Consider the following 27,348-nt stretch of genomic DNA (forward strand, 5'->3'; position numbering starts at 1 on the left):
TGAGTTGCCAGAATGGAGCCACACTCTGTGTGTGTGTGTGTGTGTGTGTGTGTGCCGTCAGGGGACAACTTTGGGTGTTGGTCCCCACCTCCTGCTATGTTTGAGACAGGGACTCTAATTTTTCACTGCGTACACCACGCTATCTGGTCTGGAAGCTTCTGGAATTCTGCCTTCTCCTTAGAGTACAGGAGTACTCCTGTACTCTAAGGAGTACATCACTATGGCCAGCCTGACTATGAACTCAGGCCGTTAGGCATGCATAGCAAGTGTTCTAACCATTGGACCACCTCCAAAGCCCATAGACTTTATTCCAGGCAATCATGTCCAGCTAGAAGTCAGGAATCTTATAGTAAGGAAGAAGGGTAATTGGACATTGGAAGTTTTTCAGAATGCAATAGACTAGATCAACCTGTTAACACCAGGAGGTATAAGATGCTGTTTATTGATTGCAGTTTCTGTATGTCAACAGTCTTGAAAAGCATGGCTATCCTCTGATAAGGTTTCACAACATTGAAAATAAGGTGGAAGGCACTAGGTACCCTTCCTTCCCAGAAGGGAAGAGGGAAGAAGCCACTTCCAAATTCATTTAGCATTCAGCCCCCCCTTAGAACTGTGGTGCTGATATCCCAGGCTCCTCTGTTTTCAAGCTAAAAGCTTTAGACAGCCCTACCCTCTGACTCTCTCCAGCCTAAACCTGCCACATCTTTCTGATATCCATTCGAGAAGTTCTTGAAGTTCGAGGATTGGATGCTTAGACTGGACCCACCCAGAATATACTGAAGAATCTTTCTATTTTAAAGTCCCAACCAGCAGTGCGTTTGCAAAGTCCCCATGCCAGGTAACAGCATATTAAGATATCCTGGTGATTAGGGTATAGACTCTGAGATACCTGCATAACACAGACTTAAAAATCTCAAGATGACATTTTGAGAAAAAGCACTCAGCGCGGTTCACCCATCAAATGGGAGACACTAGTCTGACATCCAAGACAAAGAAGATCAACATAGGTTTTTGGTTTTGTTTTGTTTTAGTTTTTAGTTTATTTTTATTTTATTTGTATGGGTGTTTTGCCTGTGCACCACATACATGTACACAGCTCCGTCGGAGGCCAGACGAGGGCATCAGATCCCTTGAGACTGAGTCACAGGTGGTAATGAGCCACCATGTGGGTGCTGGGAGTGTAAGCTCTAGAAAAGCAGCCAGAACTCTTAACCACTATTCCATCTCTCCAGCTTCCTCCCTGACTCACACACACTCTGGTTTTAATCATTTTAGAAGGTAGATCAGTTCCTACCCAAACAAGAATTCGTTGGTTGATAGTCCAGAACTTCCTCTGCCATAAAATGCCAAAATGGCCCTCCTTTCTTTTGACCCAGAGTCAGATGGCATATCTTTAGGCCACACAGCTGTGTGGCCCTCGTTTTTATATTTGAGGACCAAATCCAAAACTTGGTCTGAGTGAGATAGTACCCATTTCATAACTACAAACTCATTTTTATGATAGTGGGAGTGAAGGTTTAAAACTGGACAATCCAGCTGAGTGGTGATGTCACACCTTTGATCCCAGCGCTCGGGAGGCAGAGGCAAGCGATTCTCTGTGAATTCGAGGCCAGCCTGGTCTACAGAGTGAGTTCCAGGACAGCCAGGGCTACGCAGAGAAACCCTGTCTTGACAAAAATATAAAACAAAACAAAACGGACTAATCCAGCCTAATGTGATGGTACACACTGGTAAACTTGGCACTTACGAGGCAGAAGCAGAAAAATCTGGAGTTGAAGGCTGTTAGGCTGAGCTACATAAACTCTGTCACATGTGCGCACACAAAACTTGTATAATACTGTAGTGATCTGTCTGCTTTATCAAAATGCTCAAGGCTTTTAAAGGCTCTGACCTATTAGACTTGCAATTCCATTAAAATATTCAGGAGAATTTAATTGAATTTGTAATCAATGTTTAAGTGATTTGACTTGTAAAATTCGTTGTAAAGATTGTTGATTTGTTGGCTATGTGTTTTTGTGTTCGGTTTTGCTTAAGTATGTTTCTATTAAATACTGAGGAAAGCCCCAAAGGCAGTGGGGTAGTCCTTTCTAGGAACCAAAGCTCCTTAGACTTGGAGAGCCTAAAAATTGAATCCACTGTCAACTTCCACTCTGCTGTCTTCCTGGCACCTAATTTGCACATAGGAAATAGACCAACGAGTGCAAACTGGGACTGGAGCCCCCTTCCCATACACACACACACACCCTGCTCCCACACTGGCCTTTCGCCCCTCCCACACCAGCCTTTTGCCCCTGCCTCTTCCACTGCTTTCTGGAGGTTGAACTTCTCCTCTGGTCCTGGTGTCTGTCTTCCTCCACCAACATTGTTTCCTCTGAGCACACGCCTTGCCTATGGTTCATCTCCACTCCTTCACTTCAGCAGTTAGATTTAAGAGTTTGCATCTCTTACATCTAAAAGAGAAAAGGTAGCGATCTTCAGCTCTCAAAACCACCGAACCCCTCAGCATCAATTCACCTCCTCTTTAGGCCTAAATGTCAGGATATAAACATCTGTGACCAGTTGCTGGCCAGGGAAGTCACTGGTGAAGTCTGGCTCTGTTGCTCTGCCCACACTGCTCTGGCCAGTCACCCATTCCCCCAGTGGTCGTGGTTGTTCCCATACATCGAGTCTTCATGCTGCTCAGGCTGTCCCTACCGTCAGATCCTGTTGCCCATGTCCTAACAGTGTGCTGCTGGAGCACTCTCTGGGTTTTCTGAATATCTTTCTGCCCATATCCCAACCCCTTTATGAGACTTGTCTGCCACTTTTTGTTTGTTCATTTCCTTATTTTGAGGCAGGGTCTTACCAGCCTGGTCTCAAGCCCCACAATCCTTCACTTTCAGCCTGCTGAGATGCTCGGGTTGCAGGCGTGCACCGCCATGCCTAGCTCACCCTTAAATGTTGGTTTCTCTCAAGGTTCTGTCCTGAACTTCTTTGGTCTTAACACACTCTCAATAACACCAGTGTCCGTCCACCCGATGAACACCTCCCCATGTTTACACCTCAACAGTAACCCTTCTGAACAGACCCCTGCATTCCACCTCTGCCCAACCCGCTGAGAATCACAGGCTCCACTCACAACCCTGTTCACTTTGTAATTTGAGCTTTCCTGTTGCCCAAACCAGAAACCAGTGTTTCTCCCGGGACTCCTCCTCACCAACACAGCAGCTGGTTCTGCTTATTGCTTTCCAACTACCCAGCTAGCAACTAGCAATCCTTTAGCTAGATTTCTAGAAAAGCTCCCTAACCTCCCCCTGGCCTTCAGTTCTCCTCAACCCTCAGTATGTTCTCTCTACTCCAGAATTGCCTTAGTGTTCAGTCTAAGAGACTGTCAAGCTTGAAAAGCTCCCAGTGGGTGTTGGAACAGCATGTAAAACCCTCATGTTGTGTGAGATGTCCCACAATCCAGCTGTTGGAACGTCATGAATAGCCCTCATGTTGTGTGAGATGTCCCACAATCCAGCTGTTACAGTCTCCCTAGCTTCATCGCTCATCACCAGTAAGAATGTGAAGACATACGAAGTCACATCATTCAGCCAATACTCCTTAGAAAATATAATATGGAAGTCAAAACTTCCTAGGATCAAGAGGATTGTTCTTGGACTCAACAGAAAAAAAAAAAAATCAGGATATGTTTGAATTTGTGAAGCATCTTAATCTGGACCAAACTGAAAAGGAGAAGATTATTTTATATTTTTAATTTTTTTCATGTGTATGATTGTTTTGCCTACATGTATGTATGTGCACTATGTTCATGTCTTGAGCTAATGAAAGTCAGAAGAGGGAGTTAGACAGCTGTGAGCTGCTATGTGGGTGCTGGGAAACAAACTTGGTTACCTCTGCAAGAGCTACAGCTGATCTTAGCCGCTTAGCTATCTCTTCAGTGCCCAAATGGAGAAATCTTAACTAACACTATGTGACGCACTAATAAAATACAGAGACACCACAGACTAAGGCATGGGGGCAGAACTCAACAGCAATGTTAAAATGCTGGCAGAGGAGAAGGTATGAGTGACACACGGTTCCTGAGTGGCATCAGATACATCATACAGACTCAGCCTCTCTTTTAGCCACATACATCTTCAGTGAGGTATCTCACCTCTCTGTGCCTCATTTTCTTCATCTGTAAAATGAAGCTATTAAGTGTGTCAGGTCTAGAAACACGCAGTCTAGTGCCTGGTGAATACTCAATATATCTGAGTTGTTAGTGTGTGAATTAGTAAACAATTAGAGAGCTGCGAGGTCCCAGGGGGTCTTGGGCAATCTCCAAAAGCAGATGGGATGCTTCGAGTCCTAGGCCCTTTACCTGTTTCAATGTTCCTCTCCTCCGGGTGTGTTCAGTTTTACAGTGAACACAAAGGTTTAGCCCAGGTGCTAAACTCACAGGTGCTTATGTGAGTTTTGACCCTAGGACAGGAGGGCTGTATGGTTTGCATTAGGTGAAGAGGCTGTCTATGAGGTGACTGTTTTCACTCCTTGCTCAGAAATGAGAAAGCTCAGCTACTGGTGCCCTGAGTGGGAACGCCACAGGTGGAAACAAAGGCGCTGATGTCTGTTAACACTGTCCACATACTGGGCTGTGGACAAACTATTTACTATCCAAAAAACAAAGGGACTCTCAGCCAGGCATGGTGGTCTGTGCCTGTAATCTCAAAACCTGGGATGTGGAAGCAAAGGGTCAGAAATTCTAAGTCAGCCTCGGCTACATAGTAGGTTGGAGGGTAGCCTGGGTTCCATGAAACCCTGTCTCAAAAAAATAAAAAGCAGAGGAACACACAAATCTCTACTAGAACCTTATAAAGTAACAGTAAGCAAAAGAACATTCTTAGAAATCAGTGTGCATAGGAGCTGATCATTGCTTCAAGCTATCTAGACTAGAAAAGGACGGGAATTTTGCTGACCACTTGTCCAAACGACCTTCCACTTTAGCACCCGTAATCTCTCACTCTCTGACCTGCACTAACTAGCGACCTTTGCTTTTGCAGGAGGGACTCTGGGATGGCCTTTCTGAATACCACAGGTCGAAGGCCTCAGCCTTTGCTCCACAGGCTCTAATATGCCTCATATCAAACCACACTACACTGGGTCTGCTTATCTTTCCCTTTGCCTTTGGGCTCCCAGAGGGAAGAGATTATGCCCTTCACATTACGTGTTATCCTCTCCACTCCTAGACAGAGCATGACACACAGTAGGGTGTGTTTCAAATAGGAAATAAATGGGGTTACATATGAGGTCACACTTCCCTCCTGCACTCCACAACCGTGCCAGCACCCGGCAGAAGTCTGACCATGTAGAAAGGGCAGCAGAAAGCCAAGGCCCAAAGTCAGAATGCTTAGCCAAGAGCAAGGACTCTGAACTTGAGGAAGAACAAGGGTTTCCAGTTCAGGAAGAGCAATAAACCCCCACAGGTACCCCCACTCTCTTTATCCCCCATTTGGAAAAAAAATTACTAAACATTGGGTCCATTTTAATCGATTTATTGAAAAATAAAATAAAAATCACTTGAAAGAGCATATGATCGAAATTGTACTTAACAGGAAGAGGGGTTTGAATAAAGCCCTGGGGTGGGAGAGTGAGTCTGACTAATATACGAAGGGGAGGGGGAGGCAAAAGTGAGTCGGTCTGAAGAAATACAGTACCTGCTAAAAATCCTACAGCTAACCTTTCAGCATCTGGGGGAGCACCCAGCATCCATTCCTGGGCAGCTGAAGAACAGCATCCAGGTAGTTTATCTAGAAAGGTGAGGAAATGACATCAAAGGGAACAGAGGTACAAAATCTGAAAGGATTCTCATGCTTAAACATGTTGCTAGAACCCCTGTCATGGTGACCTCGAAGTCAGGAAGGTTCATCAAAGTCCCAGCTCCAGCCCCACTGTAGGCAAGTCATTTCCCTCTTTCCTCTGCCATGAAAGAAGCTGGACTCAATGACAACTTCTCCTCAGGACTCAGGAGATTCTATGACGTCCTGTCTGGCAACCTGAGCTCAGCCAGACAACTGGATTGGCTCCTCAAGAAATGAGCTACTAGGAATCTAAGTCACAGTGGCCTGGTGCTGGCCTTTCTCTCCAGACTCTCAGCTGTGTAGAAATGCAGAGCAGCGAGAATCAGCCCTCATGATTATGAGAGGCCCACTCCCGCTGAGTGAGTGAGCTCTGCACGGCTGTAAGGGAGCTCTACTCAAAGGCAGATTCAGGGTACTGCAGCTGACCAGGACAAAGCAGTGCCACTAAGGAGATGGGTGTACTGCAGGCAGGAGAGGGTTGTGAGCTTTGGCAGGGGGTGAGAGGAGTCAGAAGGGGAGAGGAAAAGCCACCCAGTGCCTGGCCACGTATCGAACTACCCACGTCAGATGTCTTCCCCTTGAAGCAGAGCGTGAGCACCACTGAACCTAATAGAAGCAGCTCTTCCAGTACAGATGCCACGCTTGGTATCAAGGTCCTTGATTCCTGTGAGGTGACCACCATCACAGCAGGGGTCAGGAATCAACTCTGTTGACTGGAATCAAATGAGGTAGGCCAATTCATCCCTTGCACCTCCCCTTAGGAAGAGGTAGGTGGCTTATTGTTGATCACCTCCACCCGAAGCCATCATCCTGGAGGCACAGGAAGGCTACAAGCCTTTCTTAACAGTTGTCCTGGTGCTGGCAAAGGAGGCTGACTGGAGAATTGTTCCCTTCTTGCTGGCAGTGTGTGTCTGTGCCATTAAGAACTCCAAGGGCAAAGGCTTGACCAAATGTATGGTGTAAGGGGAGGCACTCACATGGGAGAGAGCCGTGATACCCACAGGGACATCCAAATACACACTATTAAGTGTAATATGTTGGGTGTCAGACACTGGAGAGAGGTGCACACACCAATATACACCTGAATGTGTAAGAAGGGAAAAGACAGCACTTGGGAAAGACTGTGAGCCCAGCCTACTTTGTCAAGGAGACTCTTTTGCCCCCAGGTGTAAAACTGCCAGAGCCCATATAGGACAACCTTTGGCACTTTCTCCAAACACCCCTATCTGGGGATGTTTTATAGGGACATTCATCCCTAGGTCAAGGCAATTCAGCAAAGCTCTACAAAGGAACTTCTCCACAAAAGGCACAACTGAGGGGCCCCAAAGAGCTGAGAGCACTGCTCAGATCAGAAGGGAGGACTAGCAGCAGAAATGTGGGACCCCTAGAACAGGCAGCTCCCCGACTGCTCTAACTCACTGCTCCAAGTCAAGGGACAGGGGTGTGTCATTCTTGGGAAAGGCCTTCATTAGACTGCTAGGATAGATGCAGCCCAGCTTGTCTGGGACTGGGAAGCCCCACACCCTATAAAGTGATAGGCTCAACCGGTCCCCAATATAGAAAGGACCCATCCATTTGGCACTGCTGCCATTCCTGGGGAGAGACAACAAGAGGACCTGGTCACCCACGCTCCACTCATTCTCCTGGCTCTCCCTCTTGAAACGCCTGTTCTCAGCCTTCTCGCTGGCCTTTTCGGCCACTCTCCAGTGGAGATCCAATAGCTCCCGCATCAGCTGCAGCATGAAAGCATCCATCTTGAGCCCTTCGATGTTGGCCCGGCTCATCTCCCACCACAAGGGCTCCATCAGCTTCATCTCACCCCCAGTCAGCACCTGGAATGGTGTGGCCTCTGTGGTGGAGGCCCTAAAAGCCAGATGCAGCAAGGGCAGAGAGGATGCCCACTTCTTGCCGTACAGAAAGATGAACTCCTTCAGGGCCCTCTTGAATTCCCAGTAGGCCTCAGAACTCATCAGACAGGGGAACTGGAGGGCCCTACTCAGTGTAGTCACTTGGGCTCCTAGGGCCAGCCCACAGCTCACCAGAACATGCCGGGCAAACTGGGGGCCTTGGGCTGCCTCCAGCCTTATGGGAATACCCCATCTTGCAAACACGTGCTGCAGTAGCACCTGGGCCACAGCCATGTGCGTGTAGGGCTTCAGAGGGAATGCCTCCACCCACCGGGTGTTGGCATCTGCCACAATGAGCACATGCTTATGACCCTCCTCGCTTACAGTAACTGGACCCACCACCTCAATCTGCAGACTGGACCAGGGAGCGGTCGACCTGAGAGGCCATGGGGACTCGATAACTTTCAACTCCCCACCTATGAGATTCCGGGGGATGCAGAACAAACAGCTCCTGCAGTAATCTTTCACGTGCTCCAGCATCCCAGGCCACCATCCCAGCAGCCTCAGTGTCTTATAAGTGTCCTCCAGGCCCTGGTGCTCCCCCATGGGGCTGTCATGCACAGAGAAAATCAGATCCCTCCGAAGTTGCCTTGGGACTACCCAGACCCTGGGATACTTTTCCGCCTTGAACATGAGCAGACCACTGCCTTGGTCCAAGCTGAGAGAGTTAAAGGCAGAACTGAAAGGGGAGGGCCCAGACAATTTCTGCCCTGCCTGCAGCTTGGCAATGATATCGGCCAGGGTGCTGTCACTCAGCTGCAAGGCCAGCAAGTTGGGCTTCCTGCCTTTAGTATGGGGAGTCACCACTGGCACTGGCACATCCTTTGGCAAATCCCACCACTGCCCGCCCCCTTGGGCACCCTGCTTGGCCAGAGTGTCCACTGTCACAGCAAAGAGAGAGCCCCGATAAGAGGTTCGGTAGATAAAGGGAAGGGATGAGAAGCCGGACGTGAGAGATATGATGTAGGAAAGGAGGCTTGGATGAGGTAGTGAAGCCCCGTCAGATGACAGGAAGCCCCGGACTTTCCAAAGTGGCAGGAGCTCCCAGAGGACGCTGAAGATCCAGTTGCAGTGGGTGAGGAAAACCACTGGGCGCTGGGACTGGCCAAAGCGCTCTAGGCCACAGGCCACGGCTGCCAGGTGAGCGTATGTGGATGTATAAGGGGAACAGGAAAAGGCAAGGGAGACTGGAGGGCTGGTGGGGGACAAGATGTAGAGACCAAACCCAGCACACAACTCGTCGTCACGGTAGAAGCAATAGCCAGACACATGAACACAGATAAAAGTAGACAGGTCAGAAGAAGGAGGCAGAAGCTGGAAAACTCGGGGCACTGAGGAAGCGGGTGTCAGCAGCTGGTTTTCCCCCAGCAGGCCCTGGAGAAGGGACAATTCCAATTCCCTCTTGCCTTTGTCCTGGAGCAAGAGAGACCATCGAATCAACCATGCTTTGGAAGCTCTACGGCTATCCCATGCCTCATTATCCACGGTGGTCCGGGAGGCATAGGAAAGACGTAGAACCACTGGATTGTCTCCAACACATCGGGAAAAATGCTTGAGGCCCCAAGCCACAGCATAGGGGCTGTCCCCCCCTGACTGAGGACCCTCACTGTCTTCATCGGGGAGGAGGGGTTTCGAGGTATAGGCGATAGGGTGCTTTCTTCCTGAGTGCTCCTGGTGCAGGCTAGCCGTCAGTGACACTTGGCTGACGGTCACTTCCAGGTAGAAGGGCAGGTTGGGGTTGGGGGTCGACAGGCAGAGGGCACACACTAGGGCTCGTTTCAGGGCCAGGAAGGACTTCTCATGCTCCTGGTTCCACTGCCAGTCGGGCTTCTGCTTGAGGAGGCTGTGCAGGGGGCCCACAAGGGCTTCATAGTCAGGGATAACGTCCCGGTGGGAATCCATAAAGCCCATAAAGAAGGAGAGTGCGGTGAAGTTGCTGGGGATGCTGAGCTGGGCAAGCTGGGAGAGGACCTGCTGACAGGGAGCCTTCCCATCCCAGGGGACGTCCAAGTGCGGAGATGACACCACAGGCAGAAGGTCAATGTCTAGAGCCCCCTCAGAGGGGTCATGCAGGCTGAGACACTGGAGGATTTCCTCAGAAAAGGAAGGGCATTCAACCCCAAACACTGATGCGGGGTTAGAGTCCTGCTCGTCTTCTTCATCCGGCTTTGGAATCCCTGGCTCCTCCATCAGCTCCTCTTCCAGGCTTTCCCCCACTTTCTCCCCTTCTTCTACATTCTGTGGCTCCTCCAAAGGTTCAGCATCGTCACCCAGCTCAGAGATGCTGGCTGAGCTGGGAGGAAGGGTCTTCCACACCTTCAAGAAATTACCAATGTCCATGTCCAACCTATTGCCAAAACAAGTAGAAAAATGAGAGGGGTGGCCTCAACCCCACAGATTATCTGAGGAGATATGATCACCCCACAGAGCCCACTCCACCCCTATGCGTCCGTCACTCTCGTAGTAGGGGTCAGTCAGGAGCCAGACCATAAATACTTGCTCTCTAGCTTACGCATGCTAGAACTTCACTCAAGAAGGGTTCTTCTAGGCTTTGAGAAACCTTAACCAAAACCAAAACCTTACTGACTGTAATGGTCAGTTTTAATTGTCAGCTTGACAATCAGCTGAGAAGGTGGTCTCAGTGAAGGACTGTCTAGATCTAGTACCTGTAGACAGATCTGTGAGGAATTATCTTGATTACATTGAGGTGAGAAGACCTCCCACTATGGACGGTTTCATTCCCTAGGAAGGAGATCCAAGAGTGCAAAATAGAGACAGTGAGTGAGCTGAGCACCAGCAAACACACATCTGTTGCTCTCTTCTGACTGCAGATATACCGCGACCAGTTCTTGCCAAGCTCCTGCCACTGTGACCCACCCCCCTCAAGAAAAAAAAAAATGTTAAGCTGAAATAACCCTTTCTCCATAGTTATTTTTATTGGGGTATTTTATCACAACAAGGAACAACACTAAATAAATTAAGACAATGAATCATTTAAGTTAGTTTTAAGCTAATGGCTTGGTAAAAAGATGCCTGGCACTATTACCTCAGGAAGAACATTCCAGGGAAAGGTCAGCATCAGAGGGGAAGCCTAACACAACAGAAAAGCCTCAGCTTCGTATCCGCTGATGGAATGAGATGAGAGATGGCTGGGGTGGGCAGGAAGCAGTGTCCTATCCACGGGCCCCAGAGCACCGGGGGATGGGCAGTCTATGTGGCTCAAACCGTAGAGAAGCCAGAGGGTCAGAGTTGCCACAAACTAGTTCTGCCAAAATGACCTTGGAAAACTGACTTGGGGCTCATCTATGAAATGAGACATATGGTCATTTACACCTAACTGAAATTGTGAGCACCAAAGGAGAGGAACATGACAGCGCAAATGTATACATGGCTCTCTTGAACATGAGGAAAGAAAAACAAGCCTGTTTCCTGTCCCACATCACCAACAGTCTAAAGCAGAAATAGTCAAATAGCCCCAGCCCAAGAATATGTTCTTTCTGCCTGCTAGACACACATGTAATGGAGTGTCACACAGCTGCTGAAGCGCACTACAGACATTTGCAATATGGCATAGCTCCAAGACAGCAGAAAAGGCGGAGCACAGACATCATTTGTGGAAATATGCATGAAAAGAAGGCACGTGGGAAACAGTAAAATCGTAATGTAAAGAGTGGATAAAAGCACCACAATGTGGTGGATGCTTAAAGATGTAAACAGGTCAAAGCGCCCGTTCACTATTGAGAACTAGATAAACGCTAACTAACACTAAGTTTCTGGTCAGTCCCAGGAATGCCTGCGAGGTAAAGGCCTGACAAGTTACCTGTTTGGCTTCTTCAGAAATTCCTCCAAGGTGGGGCCATCACGGCCTAGGGGGTCATCTGGTACCATGAAGAGACTCCCAGCAAACGTGAAAGGCAGCAGGCTAGACCCACAAGACACAAGAGAAAGAGGCAAAGTCATAGGTGAGCTCAAGATTCAGCCACATCCTGTTGCCTCCGCAGGTCTGTCTGTCAGTCTCTCTCTCTCTCTCTCTCTCTCTCTCTCTCTCTCTCTCTCTCACACACACACACACACACACACACACACACACACTTACCAGCAGGCACTGGCAAGCCCTACTCTAAGGCTTCCTTTCCTGCCTCACCACCTTCTCTGCCACAGGCTGTCTGACATCACTGGGAAACAGAGGCTCAAGTCCCTAGAGTGTCTCACCGATCTTTGACCATCAGTTTCTTGGAATTATTCATTAGGATGTGGATCTGCTCATTGGTGACAATGACTCCATCTGTCTCCTCCGCCAGCTTTACCATGAACCTGCAAGAGAAAAGGAAGTCACTAACCGACCGACAGCTAACCCCTCTCATTTCCTGGACCCTCTGGAAAATGAACTAGAACTCCCTGGAGGGTCAGACAAGGACTCTGCTCTCAGTGATCAAGCCAAGACTACAGAGCACATCCTCTCTTCCATGTGTCTGCCTGGGATCCCAGCATCCCCCAGAAGGTGGACTTGGTTGCATAAACCCCCAAATGTATACACAGCCACACACCCCTCTCACACATGCAGCAGACTCATGCAACACAGAACCCATCCTCTGGTCATGTTCACACATGAGTATTTTCTGCCCCCATTTTTTCACCTGTAAATGTAGATAAAATACCTGCCCCGTGTTGCTGTAATAATTAAACTGAGTCCAATTCAGTGCCTAGTGCACAGCACATAATATTCTTCATCAAGGCACAATACTCACATCCGTGCAAAGATGTACATCCACATAACAAAACATAAAATCACATGGCTTAATAAACAAACCCACTCCTCGCCCCCCCCCCCAGGATCACTTTCCTTCTAAGGAGGGCCTTAACCAGGAAAAAGAGCATTCTCTGGGATTTCACACGCTGTTCTCCAAGTGCCCAGCAGAGGGCGCTTCAACAGAAACGTTATCCTCCCTTAAACCTTGCCTGGAGGATTTAACTCGAACTCACTCATCTGGGAGATGGGAAGCTTGCCTGGCCCTTCCCAGCCCTTCCCAGGCTTAACAGCTGTATGGATTGTAGAAAACACAGGAAAGAAACAGAACCTCTCCCTACCCAACATGCTAGATGCCAAAGAGAAGTCAAGAACTGCCAGCTGGGCATCTGGGCTAGGTCTACAGCAGGGCTTTCCTTCCCTGCCCTAATACAGGCAGGGTCACAGACTCCCCTGGGCATGCTGGTTCTGTACCCATGCTGGACAGTGAAGGCTGAAGGTTGACAAGCAGAGAGGATGTCAACGTTTAGGCTAACCAGGCCCATCTAATTCCGTTTCTATAGCCTTGCCCAAGGGTCTGCCTACATAAGGTTCCTCCAGCATCAGAGCTTAAGGAACAAAGATTGAATGCATTCCTTGAGATAGGAACTTTAACCCAAACTGGCACCGAAAGCCTAGGGCACCTCGAATGCTAATTGGATGGGCCTCAAGTTCATCCAATTGAGCAGCACCTCAAATTAGCAAATCAGCACCTCAAGCTGCAATCCAATGCAATGGTTTGGATGAGCCTTGTGCTCATGAACCAGTGCGTAGCATCTAGGGGCCATGGAGAAAGTAAGCCAGGAAACTCGAAGAAGTACAACGCCAGAGTTCCAAAGATGGCAGTGACCTTGGGCTTGGGAAGAGCCAACCTTCAGCCATCTCCTCATTTGTGTGCCAATCCCTGCTCTCAGACATGGCATTTGTCTCCTGAGCCCTGCAGAGGGCCAGGGCCAGCATACCTGTAATCATAAGTGGTGATCTTCTTGCCGTTTTCCAGCTGGGAGGGGGTGATAGAAAGCATCTTAAATCTGTGAAGCTTCGTCAGAAAGTGGCTCTCTGAGGGTGACAGAACAGAGAGATAATGGAAGGGGGATGTGGGAAAGACCAGGGTGGGGTGGTGGAAGAATGGGCCAGAAAGGCAAGGAAAAGAAAAGTCGGGTGACCTTGGAAGGGCTGGGCAGCGTAGGCACCTCACCTCTCACCCTCCGGTTCTTCTTCAGCTGCCAGGTGGGTACGAACACGGTGATCTCTCGGTGTCCACGATTCCAGAAGTACTGCACTGCCATGGCGATGCCTCGGCACGAGAAGAAGTGCTGTAGGCCATGTCTGTGGGACAGTGGGAATGAGAGAGCTACTTCCCAGAAGACCCTGCCCCACCATTCATCCCCTTCCCTGAGAGCCAAGCAGGTAATGTCTCAAGAGCACCAAAGATGCTCCAGCGTTACCTTCACCCTACCCGGCTCTATAAAACAGGGTCTCTCCTTGAAGTCCTAGCTGTCCTGGATGGAGCTTACTATGTAGACAAGGCTGGTCTTGAACTCACAGAGATCCCTCCTGCCTCTGTCTCAGGAATGCTGAATGCTAAATGCTGTGTGCCATCAGACCCAGCTGAAGCCCTGCCCTGAAACAGCTGCCTAGAACTTAAAGACAGAAGAAAAAAATCCTGACCACCTATTGTATGCCAAGAGCCTGATTGACACAAATAACTACTCTACCATGTGACAGATGAAGCACATCTCTGCACTCACACCTCTACAACAGTGAATGCTGAGCATGCAAAACAATCTCTTAGGCCAGTTGAGGTCTGGAAAAGCTTCTAGTAGGTTTGGAGTCAGGTATTGAAGTTTGAGCTACCAAAAAAATAACATGAGTAGAGCATGGACCTTCGCAGCAGATAGATCAGAGCCCAAAGGCCAAATAAATCCCCGGCTGACTCAGAGATCATAAGCAAAAATCTTCACCTCTCAGACACTACATCTACCTAAGAATAAAGATTTTGTCTTCTGTGCCGATTCTGTACAACGACCTACCGTGAAGTAGCCGTTCAGCATGGACCCCTTCCCTCTATCTTTTGCTCCCATAGAAGGTCTGGAAGGAATGCCTGCCCAGCCCCCCAGCATGTCCAACCCATCGCTACTCACACCATGGCCACACTGCTGCCATCAATGACCACTCTCCTCAGCCCTGGATTCCCAGGCTCCTCAGACAAGTTCATCTCGAAGGGTGTATTCAAGGCCTCGTTGTACCTCTGGAAGCTGGTCACTATGTTGGTGCCCTGGGAGTGAGGTGACAGCCTCTGGGACCCCTCCCAAGCCCCAAGAAGTCCTTCCTTTAAGAACTGATGCTTACTTCTGAAGGCCATGGTGCTACTGGACTGGAAATCCTGCCTTCCAGGCTTTCCCTGGCCTTTCAGCATAGTGGCTCTACTCTTTGAAGCCTGAACCTCACTCAAGAGTTTGGTTTCATCCACAGCTGGCCCTGCTAATGCAGACCCCTGAGCTTCTGGTGTTTTAGAAGCTCCAGGGGCATTAGAAGCTGCAGGTGCTGTGGGAGCCTCAGACCCTGCTTTAGCTATGGTCTCAGTTTGAACTTTGGGGCTCTGGGGGCCTGCAGGTGTTTTCACTGAAGGTGATTTCTGAGCTGTAGGAGTTTGGGGGGCTGTGGGTGTGGCAGGAGCTGCTGGTTGATCCACAGCTGCTTTGGAGACTGTGGACACCACAGGAGCTGCTGGTTCTGTAGGAGCTGAAGGCACTTTGGGAGCTGTAGACTCTGTGTACACGGCAGGCTTCTTTAAGGCTGTAGACACTTTGGGAGTTGCAGGCAGACCATCCTTGGTGGATGGGTGTTCAACCTTGGACACTTCAAGAGTTTCAGACATCGCTGGAGCTTCAGGTACTGAACGACCTGTCATCCCGGCTTGAGCCAGTGGCCTCTCTTGAGTTGTGGGTCCCCCTTGCTCTGCAGACAGTGCTAAAGAGGACGGTTTTTCCGGGCCTTTACAATCTGACAATGTGCTTCCTTTATCTCCTTGTTCAGATCCAGCTTGGGGTACAGATGTCGAAGATGGCCCTCCCTGCAGACTTCCTGGGCTAACCTTCTCTTTGATACCACAATCCCCTGGCACCACCGATAAACTAATGATTTTGGTGGAAGTCTCTGGCCTCAGGCTATTCTTTAGGGCTGTCTCCCTCCCTAGCGCCCCGTCTGGTCTACAAGCTGGGCTTTCTGCACTGGGCAGAGGAACCAGAACTTTCTGCTTCCATTCCAGCTTTAAGGGCAAAGGATTCTTCCCTGGCAGCTTCAGCTGGATGGGGCCCGTGGGCCTCTGCCAGAAGGGGAAATTGAAGCAAGCCTGGGATAGGAGCCAGGCCAGGTGAAGAGACTGCAGTTCATTGATCTTCCAGAAGGTGGCAGCAATGGTCCCTGGCCATGAGGGCCCAAAGCCTGGCCCCGGGGCCCAGACTTTCCAGGATGTGTACTCGCTCAGAGCTGACACTGGCGACAGCAATGAGATTCTGTCTTCTGTCTTCTGTACCTGCTTTTGCTGCAAGAGGGCTTGTGGGTGGTTCGCAGAGTCCTGGCTGCTGATGTCTTGTGCAGAGGCCCCTTCCTCTCCGACACTGTTCGTATCATCACCTTGCTTGTTGGACTGGTCCCTGGAGAAAGCCCAAATTCGTTGAAAAGGTGAGAATGGCAGTTTGGTCCCAAATTACTATTTCCTGGAGATCGGGATCAGGGCAGGGGCAGAGAAAACCCACTCTACAGTACCTACCTTACTAGCTGGTGTGCTGTCTCCTGCGGGCTGCTCTGAGTTGGGTTCAGGGACCCAGCTGCTCCCGAACTTGTTAATTTCTTTGAATTTTCTGAAGCCCGATTCAAGGTTCCTATCTCTTGGAGGGCTCCAGGGCTCTCTCCTACGGTCACCAGGGATGAGCCTTCCTTCTGCTGCCGGGCAAGGCAGATCAGGATCTCTGGGTTGGGGCAGGTACCAGAGATGCCAAAGTGGCCGAGCCACTCAATGATGTCTTCCTTGCCAGCGGCATCTCGGACTAGACTGAGAAGCAGCTCCTGGACTGCTGGAGGAAGCTGCAGCAGATCTCCTGCATACTTGCCACCACGAATCCATACCAGAGCCCCAAAAGCCCGGGTCACCTCTGTCTCCCAAACCCCTCGGGGGGTGATCATTGGGGCAGGGCCCCAGCGCAGCCGTGCCACCAGCTCCTCCAGCCAGTTCTGTGTCATGGTAAAAGATTCAGTCAGCCCACCCACCATTAAGGAGCCAGGGGGACCAGGCACCAAGTAGGCCAGAGTACTCCAGCAGAGGCAGTCCAGGAACAAGCCTTGTGCCCCAAGGAAGGCGCAGTGCAGGACTGGCGGGTAGCGAACCTCCTTCCATAGCTCTGGGTTGCACAGACCTTTCAGATATTCCTGGGCAGAAGGGAGAGAACAAAGGGGACCAGTCCCCTGTTAGTGGTTAGCCCCAGTCTGTCCCCTGTACCTCAAAAGCCAACCTCTCTCTAAGCTCAAGCTGGCCAATGCTGACACCGCCAAGGCCAGATGTTCTCCCTCTGTCCCACCCCCTCTTTCCAGGGAACAGTGACAGAATGGATGAGAACTCAGAGGGAAGAAGAGATCCAAGTTTGGAGTCAAGAGACCTCACCTTTAGTTCTAACTTGGCCTCAAGAGACAAGGGAGGATTATAGGAAGTCTGCCATCTTCTCAGGACCTCAATGTCTTCTCATAGAGCATGGCAAGTAAAGCTAAATATGCTTGGGTCTAGACCCTCAGCCACACACTATTAAGTACTCTCATGTGCCGAGAACGTGGCAGCCTGGGGCAAGTTATTAATTCCTTCCTCCCATCTGTGTCTCCCCATCCATTCCCCTGCCTCATGAGTCTACTTGGAAGCTTCAGAGAGCTAAGTGAGCTTGGCTTACTAGGACAGTGCCTGGCACAGCCTGTTCCCATTCTACAGACTCATCAGAGCTTGCCCAAGTGCACACAGCTCAACAGTGTCCACACCAGATCACAGCCTATGTCTACCTGACTGAAACTAGAGCTCTCTGAGGTTCCTCTGGCTGACTACACAGTGATTTCCAGGTAATCCTATAGGATTCAGGCTTAATCTCCCTCCAGAAGCTCTCCAGCACAACCTGTACCTGTTACCATGGTAACTGTTGCCTAGTGGTGGAGATAAGTTGCTGGGCCAGTGTCCAAGGGAAAATCCCACAGATTCACATTGTGTCTAACCAGAAGGAGGGCCTCTAGTTCTCTGGCTGACCAGCCCTCATGTTTGCAGGGAGAGCGGCTGGTTTCATCTACCTACCGGCATAACCCAGTGATCTTCAGGAGCTCCTAAACAGTTTCCGAGAAAGCAGCCCAAGTGGACTGAGGTCACCTTGAGATCTTTCACATCCACACCCTTCAGAACCCCCCTTGTGCCTTCCTTGACAGTTCCATTCCATGACAAATGCTCCTCCACCGCACCCCACCCCTTTTAAGTCTCTAGCAGCCATCTTGAAGCCCACGTTAGCACCTCTGCTCAGGGCACAGGACACTTCTCCCTGATTTACCTTGTGTTTACCTCCTTCCGGGGTTGTAACATCTTTCAACAAAATCTGACGGGCATTCCACCCAAACCTCAACTGGTCTCACTGCCAAGAGAGAGCAAATGTGTGTACAGCTCTCACCTTAACAAATGACCCCCACGCCGTGCACCCCACATCCCAGCTACACAAAAACAACACGTAAGGTCAGAGGCAGGTTAAGGAAGAAAATTGGGGACAAGTTCTTTTTCTTTTCTTTTTTTTTTTTTTTGGTTTGGTTTTTCGAGACAGGGTTTCTCTGTGTAGCCCTGGCTGTCCTGGAACTCACTCTGTAGACCAGGCTGGCCTCGAACTCTCGAACTCAGAAATCCGCCTGTCTCTGCCTCCCAAATGCTGGGATTAAAGGCGTGCACCACCACCGCCCAGCTGGGGACAATTTCTTAAAAAAAAAAAAAAAAAAAAAAAAGTCTAATGGGATCGGGAAGACTGCTCTGTGGGTAAAACGTAAAACGCATAAACATGAGACCTGAGCTTAGGGCGCCAGAACCTAGAGCAGTGATTCTCAACCTGTGGGTCCCGACCCCTTTGGGAGTGGAGTCAAACCACCCTTTTGCAGGGGTCACCCAAAACCAACGGAAAACTCAGATATTTACATTTCGATTCACGACAATAGAAAAATTGCTGTTATAAAGTAGCAACAAAATAATTGTATGGTTGGGAGTCACACAACGTGAGGAAGTGACTGAAAAGGTGGTGGCGGTGTTAGGAAGGTTGAGAGCCGCTGCCCTAGAGTGGTGGAAGCATCCCAGAGGCTCACTGGCCAGCCTAGTTGTCAGCAAGTTCCATGTTCATGTTCCATGTACCTCAAAAAGGTAGGCAGGAGAGGCTGGAGAGATGGCTCAAGAGTTAGGGGTGCTTGCTGCTCTTCCAGAGCACCCAAATTCAATTCCCAGAACCTATACCTGACATCTCTCAACAGCCTATGACTCCAGCTCCAGGAGTTCTGTCACCTTCTTCTAGCCTCTGAGAGTACCACACTTACATGGCACACTTATGCTTGCGCATGAGGGCCCTATCTCTCTCTCGTTCTCTTTCTTTCCCTCTCAATCTTTCTCACCACACAGAGAGTGCTTAAAATATTGTTCCACCGATAGTTCACCATTTTTATGAATGGTATAGCAATTAAGATCATTTCAAAAACAATAAATATGAACTAATACTTATTTAAACCTTATTATGTGCTGGACACATAGATTATCTGATATATTCCTCCCTCGGTCCTACAAAGCCAACCTTCGTTACCTTCCTTTTAAATGAACGAAAATCACATGTTCAAGCTCACATATAGGCATGGTTACCCAGCATAATGACCCCAAAGTCAACGGTCTTACCCATGATGTTGATATACACTGAAAAGCAAAACCAGACAAGGAAACAGCAGGTATTTACAGTCCAGAAAATTATCTGAACAATCTATAGATAAATGGCACTTAAAAATAGGAAAAACATAAAAAAGAGTGATATTATTTGAAAAATATATTGCCCAATATCCACAGATCCTCTCTCACTTTGAAGTTAAATAAAAACATTAGCACCGAACAATATTACGCCATGGTGCTTACAACTCCCCAAGATTCTCCTTCCTTTTTATAAGTCAGTGTTCAATCTGCCTTCAAGGGCCGCCCCTATATACACGAAGGAAAACCAAAAAGGCCAGGAAACATGACAGAACAAAGAAGCTTTAAAGTCAGAGCGAAGGGAACAGGGGAAAAGGTTGAGTTCTTAGAGAAGATTAATCTGAAAACCTAGTACCCCTAACACACACATATACACACACACAAAGAGAGAGAGACAGAGACAGACACACAGAGACACACAGAGACAGAGAAATAGAGAAATAAAGAAATAGAGACACAGATGGACAGACAGACATAAACAGACTTCCCTACCTCCAAAAGGCTTACTATCATTCTCTTCTCAGAAGCATATAAAACAATACATCACACAGTAAATCGGACATTTGTTTTTGAAAACAGAACACATATGACTTCAACTTTGAAATGTAGTAACAGCAATAAAAGACCTAAGAAAAGGATTGAGAGATAGTTAGGCAAAAAGCCAGAGTTAACCAGGTATGGTGATGCATGCCTTCAATCCCAGCACTAGAACACAGAGGAAGGTGTATCAAGGCCAGCCTGGTCTACATAGCAAGTTCTGGGATATCCAGGGGTACACAGAAAAACTGTTTGAAAATAAAAAGGCAGAAAATAGAAAAAAACTGGAGGCTGGGGCTGGAGAGATGGCTCAGCGGTTAAGAGCACTGACTGCTCTTCCAGAGGTCCTGAGTTCAAATCCCAGCAACCACATGGTGGCTCACAACCATCCGTAATGAGATTTGATGCCCTCTTCTGGTGTGACTGAAGACAGCTACAGTGTACTCATAAGTAAAATAAATAAATCTTTTTAAAAAAAAGTATAATTAAAAAAAAAAAAAACTGGAGGCTGTAGAGATGGCTCAGTGGTTAAGAACACTGGCTACTCTCCCAGAGGACCCAGGTTCAATTCCTAACACCACATAGTGGCTCACAACTGGTTATCACTGGATCTGATGCCCTCTTGTGGTGTTCAGGAACACATGGAGACAAAGCACTCATACATAAAAAACACAGCCAAATAAACTTAAAATAAAAATAAAAATTAAAAAAAAAAACAGAAAAAGCAAACAAAAATAAGAGAAAACATAAAGGGCCTGTAGAAAGTTCATCTAGACAGGAACTCAAGAGTTACAGTAAAGTGGGTGCGAAGTGTCAGCAGCCCTGAATCCCCCAGGCCGAAGACCATCAAGTCCAGGAGGAAGGTGTCCAAGCAACACAGGAAATGAAAACAGACATCCATACAAAGCAGGCTCACCTAGAAGACTCAGCATGTTGGAGAAAACTATGGACTTGCTCAAGGGAAAACATCTCAGGCAAAGGAGCAGGACAAGAACTGCCTTGGGCTTCTCAAAAGCTAGATGTCAACAGAGAGATGTCTTCACATTTCTGAAAGAAATTAAGTTTCCCTTCATCACGCAATACCAGCTAAACTACCAATCAAGTGACCTTCAGATATGCAGCCTAGACATGCAGATTACAACACATCTTTCCTCCTAGGAATTATGGGGTAAGCATGCGGCTCCATGGAAGAGCCTCAGTGCTGGGAAAAATATATATTTATATATGTTTTATATATGTGTATTTTATATTCATATATATATGGAAGTCACTTAATTCATTCTCTGCTGCCATAACAAAACACCACCTGTTGGGCCATTTAAATTGGGCATAACTTCATTTGGCTCCAGGTTTTAGAGACTGTGAAACCCAAGAGCGCTGCACCAGCATCACCCCATGCTCAGACAGAGAACAGGCAGGAGAGTCCCCACACTTTGAGCCTGCTTTGTATGGATGTTTGTATAATGAGCCCATCTCCTCCTAAATAATCCACCTCTTCCACCTCTTAACAGCCATCTCTCTTACTACCCTTATGATCGAAGTTAAATTGTAACATGCACCTCAGTAGGGACAGGCAGAGCATAGCAGCTCTACAGAGCAATCTTTAAAACAAAAACAAAAAGAAACTGAGAAAAGAGCCAAACAATGTCCTGGATGACAATCAAGAGGAACCTCAGGATGCACTCATCTGTTCTACCGTCATTACTGAACACTGACTGCAACGGTCTTTGTAGGACCCAACTCATTCATACTTGGGAAGCAAACCACGTCTTGCTTTAGCATTCCCTCTGCTGGGGGACCACCATTTTAACTTGATAAAACCACTGGTGAGTGCCAGCTGCATACCTGAAACACCAGTACTCAAGAGACTTTAGCAAGAAGGTTGTGAGCTAGATACCAGCCTAAGCTATATATTAAGTCTACACTAGCCTGGGCTACATCCACATAACTAGACTCTATCAAAACACTAGCCTGGGCTACATCCACATAACTAGACATTATCAAAAGAAAAGAAGAGAAGAAAGGGGTAAGAAGAAGGAGAGAAAAGGAAACTAATAATGGGTGAGCGCCATCAACCCAAGAAAGAAAGGATTTAACGGAGAAGCGATAACAGGATGCCAGGAGATTGGTAAACTGAAGCCTGAGGTGACAGAGAGAGTGACAGGACAGAGCATAAATCAAGGACTGTCCACAAGAGACTATCTGCAGCTACACAGACAGGCTGCTAAGTTTAGAATGTTCTTCTAAAACCTATTTGTAGGGACTTGTCCTCGGCTGGACACTCTCGGGAGATGGTGGGACCTCTGGAAAGTGGGGACTAGTGAAAGGAAGTGAGGTCACCAGGACACACTCCTAAGTGGATATTGGGATCCCTACCCTGCCTTTCTCTAGTAGCCTCAGCTCTTCTAAAGGGAAGAGGCCTCCTCTGCAATGTGCTGTCACTGTGACTCACGGACCACTACAGGCTCAAGTGAAACCTTCTTCTTTATAATTGTTTACCTCAGAGAGAAGAATGAAGTGCGGAGCTAGGAGAAGGTTTAAGCATCAGCGATATGTGCATAGAAAGGCAAGCAATTTGGAAAGGAGTTTTTTTTTTTTTGTTTTTTTTTTTTGTTTTGTTTTTCGAGACAGGGTTTCTCTGTATAGCCCTGGCTGTCCTGGAACTCACTCTGTAGACCAGGCTGGCCTCGAACTCAGAAATCCGCCTGCCTCTGCCTCCCAAGTGCTGGGATTAAAGGCGTGCGCCACCATCGCCCGGCTGGAAAGGAGTTTTAAACCTTGGTTAAACCATAAAAGCAAAAGGAAAACAAAGGCCCCAGATGACTTCCTACATGGATGATGAGCACAGAGGCGGGATGGAGTAAAACCTAAATATAGACTTAGAAAACTCAAACCAAACACGGGAAAGGAAGAGGCAGTGTCAGCGTGAGGGAGCTAACCCTCACATGTAATAACAGGAAGAAGAAAGCAAACATCCCACATCGGTGGAAAGGCAAGAGTATCTGCATGCTCCGTGAGAAACATGGAGACTTGGGAATGCCAGAAAGGTCCTGAGGCAGGGAGGGAAAAAATTTGTGAATTTTAAAAAGGGACAATAATTTTAAATGTAAATTATGTGATTTAAAAAAAAAATTTGGGTAGTGGTGCTGCATGCCTTTGATCCCAGCACTCAGGAGGCAGACGCAGGCTGATCTCTGTGAATTAAAGGCCAGCCCTGTTGTCTACAGAGCATGTTCCAGGACAGCCAAGGTTACACAGAAAAACTCTTGTCTCAAAAACAAAATAAAACTTTAAACTAAAATTTAAAATAATAATAATAATAAAGAATTTTTAAACTTACATTTAAACAAAAAGAGATTAGGCTCTCAGTCACAACACAGCCGTATAGGCCAACATTTCATAATCAGCTCATAGGGACAGAGTACAGCCCTGATTTAGAGCACTTGCCAATTTCTGCGGTGTAAATATTCTCACGGTGGCTATAAATAGCTCTCCAGTAGCTTGCAAAGTTCCTGAAATTTTAACAATGGGTTTCTGTGAGCCAAACCCAGCACACACCTGACCACAATCAATTTCCATGATTCTACTCACTGAGTACCAGGGACAGACCAACTTCCGTCTTATAACCAACCAGAGAACCAGAACACAGACTCCAGAAGCCACTTCCACTACTACTGTCTTCGGAGTCCCTGTCACCTCTACCCATTTTCTCCAAAATTAAGAGGAGTAACCACGTCTCCTGTCCTGTCTGGCGGCACTCAAACCCCCATAGTCTGTTATGCAGAATAGTGCAGACCGGGTACACAGGTTCATCGAGGGGCTCACTCAACCGCTGTTCAACTCCTCTCTCCACTAGGTGATTTCACCTCGGGGGAGCCAGCTTCCCCAGGGTTTGTTTTCCTACCTGGGGTGTGATACACAGTAACGATTCTGATATTTCCTAAATCCTGCCACTTGATAAGAACTTTAAAACACAAGTTTAATGGAGTTTTTTTTCCCAAAAAGCAAGCACAAATAATATAAAAACATACCAGATCCTACTTTAAGTGAGCCTGCATCTTCTTGACCCCTCTTCCACTCTGACCAGAACAAACGACCGACCTCATTGTTCCTCCTCCATCTCTGCCAAAAGTTCTATACCAGTTGACCTACGAATGGAAGGCAACCGCCAGAAGGCAAAACTCCAGATCCCTACAGGTACAACTGGAGTCCACATTGCATCCTTCTGAAATAACAAGGCGTCTTCACATTAGGAAAGGCTCACAGCAGGTAATCAAAGCTGATCAGCTTACAAGATATCAAACTGGGAGAAAGGCCTGGTCCCTAATAAAGCTAGTTACTAACAGCAGCATCTGGCTTCTGTATGCATTCTTTCGGTTGGCCCTCACAATTCTTACATGAGAAGAGTGTTATTACATTGTTTGACAAACAAGGAGAAAAAGGTTCAAGATGGCTGAATTATTAGACCTGGACCTCTTTAACTGTGCTTCTCTTTGGGCTATGATGTGGTAACAATGTGTCAAATCCAGACCTCCTGAAATCCTTAGCCTCCCCACATTCCACTGTCCCTTGCCCCTGCTCCCCTCCCCCACTTCTTCCCTCTGTCTCCACCAGTACAAGAAAGGAAGTTACCCAGAATCCCTGCAAGCGGCTCCCATCTTCAACAATGCCTCTCTCTAAGGCAATGAGGGACGCAGGAGGAAACTGACAGCACCACTGGATCCACTTAGCAGGGCTTGGAGTGAGAAACTTGGGGGTGAAAATCTACAGCCCAAAGAGGCAGCGATGCTGACAAGCTTAAAGCTGACTTGAAGTTTAAACAAGAAACACAAAGCAAGCATCTCAAGCAGTGCTAGTCAAGGGGGGGGGGGGGGAGTAGGTGGCTCAGTGGCAGAGGGCCTATGTGGTATACACAGGCCCTGGGTTCAGTCTCCATCTTAAGGAAGTCGCTGGTCAGCTAGTTAGTTAGTTCTCCATGAAGGCTGAGCTGTGGTACTTTACAGTAACAGAAAGATTAAGAACATAAGGAGCCCAAAAGCCTCTTCTTAGCTTACCCTACCCCAGCCTCTGAAACTAGGAGGCCTCTGCACATCTGTTCTCTGGGCAGACACCTCTCCCCTCCCCCAGCACCTCTGTCAGAACTGGAAAACTGCTGATGCAGCAGCTTACTGGGCGTGTTAAGGGAGACATTTCCCAGCCTCCCCGTCCTTCTGCTGGCTGTGTTCTGGGCCTCCCCTACCTAGGCCCTGGCCAACTGAGATGTGGGTAAAGCCTCAGCCAAAAGGTTAGGACTGGCATGTATCTGAGAGAAGGGAGCCCAGAGCATTCCTACAGAAGATAAGGGGATCTGAGGGAGTGGGGGCCCTTGGGTGTGACTGAAGCAGAGGGAGGAGCCCAAGCAGAGGGGCTGGAGGGAGAAGCCAAGTTGAGCGTAAAAGGGACAAGCTGTGACCTGGCCTATCCAATATCCAGCTCCATAGAGCTGGCCCTTTCATCTCAACTTCCATAGTCCTCCTGCCAGAGCCCCTGGCATCCCAAGGCACTGCTTTCCAGAACAGACGCATCCTACCCTGAGCCTCTCAGACAGGCCACTGGGCACAGCAAGAATATGGGGCAGGTCCTAGGTTCTAGCCCAACCTCCACCAACCTACTCCTTCCCGACACTGATAACTGAGGCAGACCCTCACCCTCTCTAAGCCCTAATGCCTCATCTATAAACTGGCAACACTGCTCTACAAGTGTCTCTAGGGCCCTCCTCCGGTCCTAGTACTCAGAGAAACCGCCCAGGATTTAAACAGAAAGAAAGGATGGAGGCCTTCCAGAGTCTTGGTGAGAACAAAGAGGTATGTTGCAGAGGCCACAAAAATGCAGGCCCTTAAACTGATCCCAAGATGGAAAATCAGGCCCCGTTTCGGACCAGAGAAGGCTCTGGTCAGAAAGAGACCCTGAGCAGAGGTTATCCCAGCACACTTAAAGGACAGATGTGACATGCAAGAGAGGGGTGGGGCAGAAGAGAAAGAAGGAAGCAGAGGGACAGAACTGGGGCTGCAGATCTGGAGGGAGGAAGGCCCAGACCCTGCAAGCCGAGCAGCAGGACCCAAGCTCAAGACCTCTGGAACTGCTAACTGTTCAGGAGTGAGGGAGAGGATCTGATCAGAAAAGCTAGGAAGGAGCAAAACGAAGCTGTTTACCTTAGCTTTGCCCGTATTTTCCCGGGGCCCCTCCAGCTGCAGCCAAAAGTAAGGGGTGTCGGGACGGCTCTGGAAGGCGGTCACCTTGACCCTGAAGATGCGCTGGACTTGCAGCCGCTGTCGGTGTACCCGGGGCTTCGATTTTGTCTGTACCATGAACCATTCCTGCGCCGGGGGTCTACCCCCCGACAAGAGCATGGTTGTCCCTCCCGCCCCTGGAAAGCGTGAGAAGTGTCACGGGTCCCAGCACCGAGGCCCACAGCCACCTAGCCCCGCAGCCTAAGCCACGCCTCCCCTTCTTGAGGCGCGCCCCCGGCCCCCCGCCCCCCCGCCCCCGCCTCCCTGCTGCGGGCTCTGCGACCCACCCGCCAGCGCTCGGCTCCCGCCCTCCCAGCTCTGTCCCTTTCCGCCGCTGAACAGGAGACAAGCTCTTCCTGCTAAGGGTTGTAGCTAGGGGTGGGACCGGGCGAATTCCCGCCGCCCTTCCTCCCCCTCAACCACCACCCCCTCCTCCCCCTCAACCACCACCCCCTCCTCCCCCTCGACCTCGAAGCCAGGCCCCCTGGATAAACTCGCCTAGGCTGCTGGATGGCTTAAAGGGGCGCTGGAGACTGAGGGAGGGAAGGAGAGGAGGCTGGGCGGGAGGGAGAGGGCCAGACGGGGTCTTGAAAGCAACTGCCTTCCAACCAAGTTTTGTGTTCAGGGGTCAAAGTTCCCTTCTCAAAGGAAGGAAGAGAAAGGATTGAAGAGTTGGTCTCTGAGACCCTGTTTTTAGATTTCAAGCAGTGCTCTACACACACACACTACACATACACACACACACTACACATACACACACACACATACACACACTACACACACACACTACACATACACACACACTACACATACACACACACACACTACATATACACACCACACACAGACACACACACTCACGTACACTCCTTGGCTGTCTGGAGGTCCCTTGAAAATCCTTACCTCACCCAGCTCTTTGTGGCAGGAAAGGGTTAAGGAAAAATGGGGTGGAGAGACCACAGAGGCTAGAGCCTGTAGAAACTATGGGATGGAGAGAGACCAAGCAGGAAGTAAAGGGTTA

General features: G+C 48.8%; 1 protein-coding gene across 1 annotated transcript; it reads right to left on the reverse strand.

The window, feature by feature from the left end:
• Window positions 1-5,500: 5,500 nt before the first annotated feature.
• On the reverse strand, window positions 5,501-26,470 carry Nynrin (NYN domain and retroviral integrase containing). The gene is made up of 8 exons (XM_028787426.1): window positions 26,250-26,470; window positions 16,291-16,946; window positions 14,660-16,174; window positions 13,714-13,844; window positions 13,478-13,574; window positions 11,942-12,043; window positions 11,550-11,651; window positions 5,501-10,076 (listed from the first exon to the last, which is right to left on the reverse strand). The coding sequence occupies exons 1-8, from the start codon at window positions 26,445-26,447 to the stop codon at window positions 7,238-7,240; spliced, it is 5,640 nt and encodes a 1,879-aa protein (XP_028643259.1). The 5' UTR covers window positions 26,448-26,470; the 3' UTR covers window positions 5,501-7,237.
• Between the last annotated feature and the right edge of the window lie 878 nt (window positions 26,471-27,348).

Source organism: Grammomys surdaster, unplaced genomic scaffold (genome assembly GCF_004785775.1).
Source record: "Grammomys surdaster isolate TR1022 unplaced genomic scaffold, NIH_TR_1.0 125630, whole genome shotgun sequence".
In the NCBI taxonomy this organism is placed as follows: Eukaryota; Metazoa; Chordata; class Mammalia; order Rodentia; family Muridae; genus Grammomys; species Grammomys surdaster.

Bases quoted from the DNA above. Each gene is read 5' to 3' on its own strand.
- Nynrin (XM_028787426.1), bottom strand. From the start codon at position 26,447: ATGCTCTTGTCGGGGGGTAGACCCCCGGCGCAGGAATGGTTCATGGTA. The intron at 13,845-14,659 runs GTGAGTAGCGAT...ACTGTCCCACAG, and splicing joins GGCAGCAGTGTGGCCATGGT to ACATGGCCTACAGCACTTCT. The intron at 12,044-13,477 runs GTATGCTGGCCC...TTTCTCTTGCAG, and splicing joins ATCACCACTTATGATTACAG to GTTCATGGTAAAGCTGGCGG.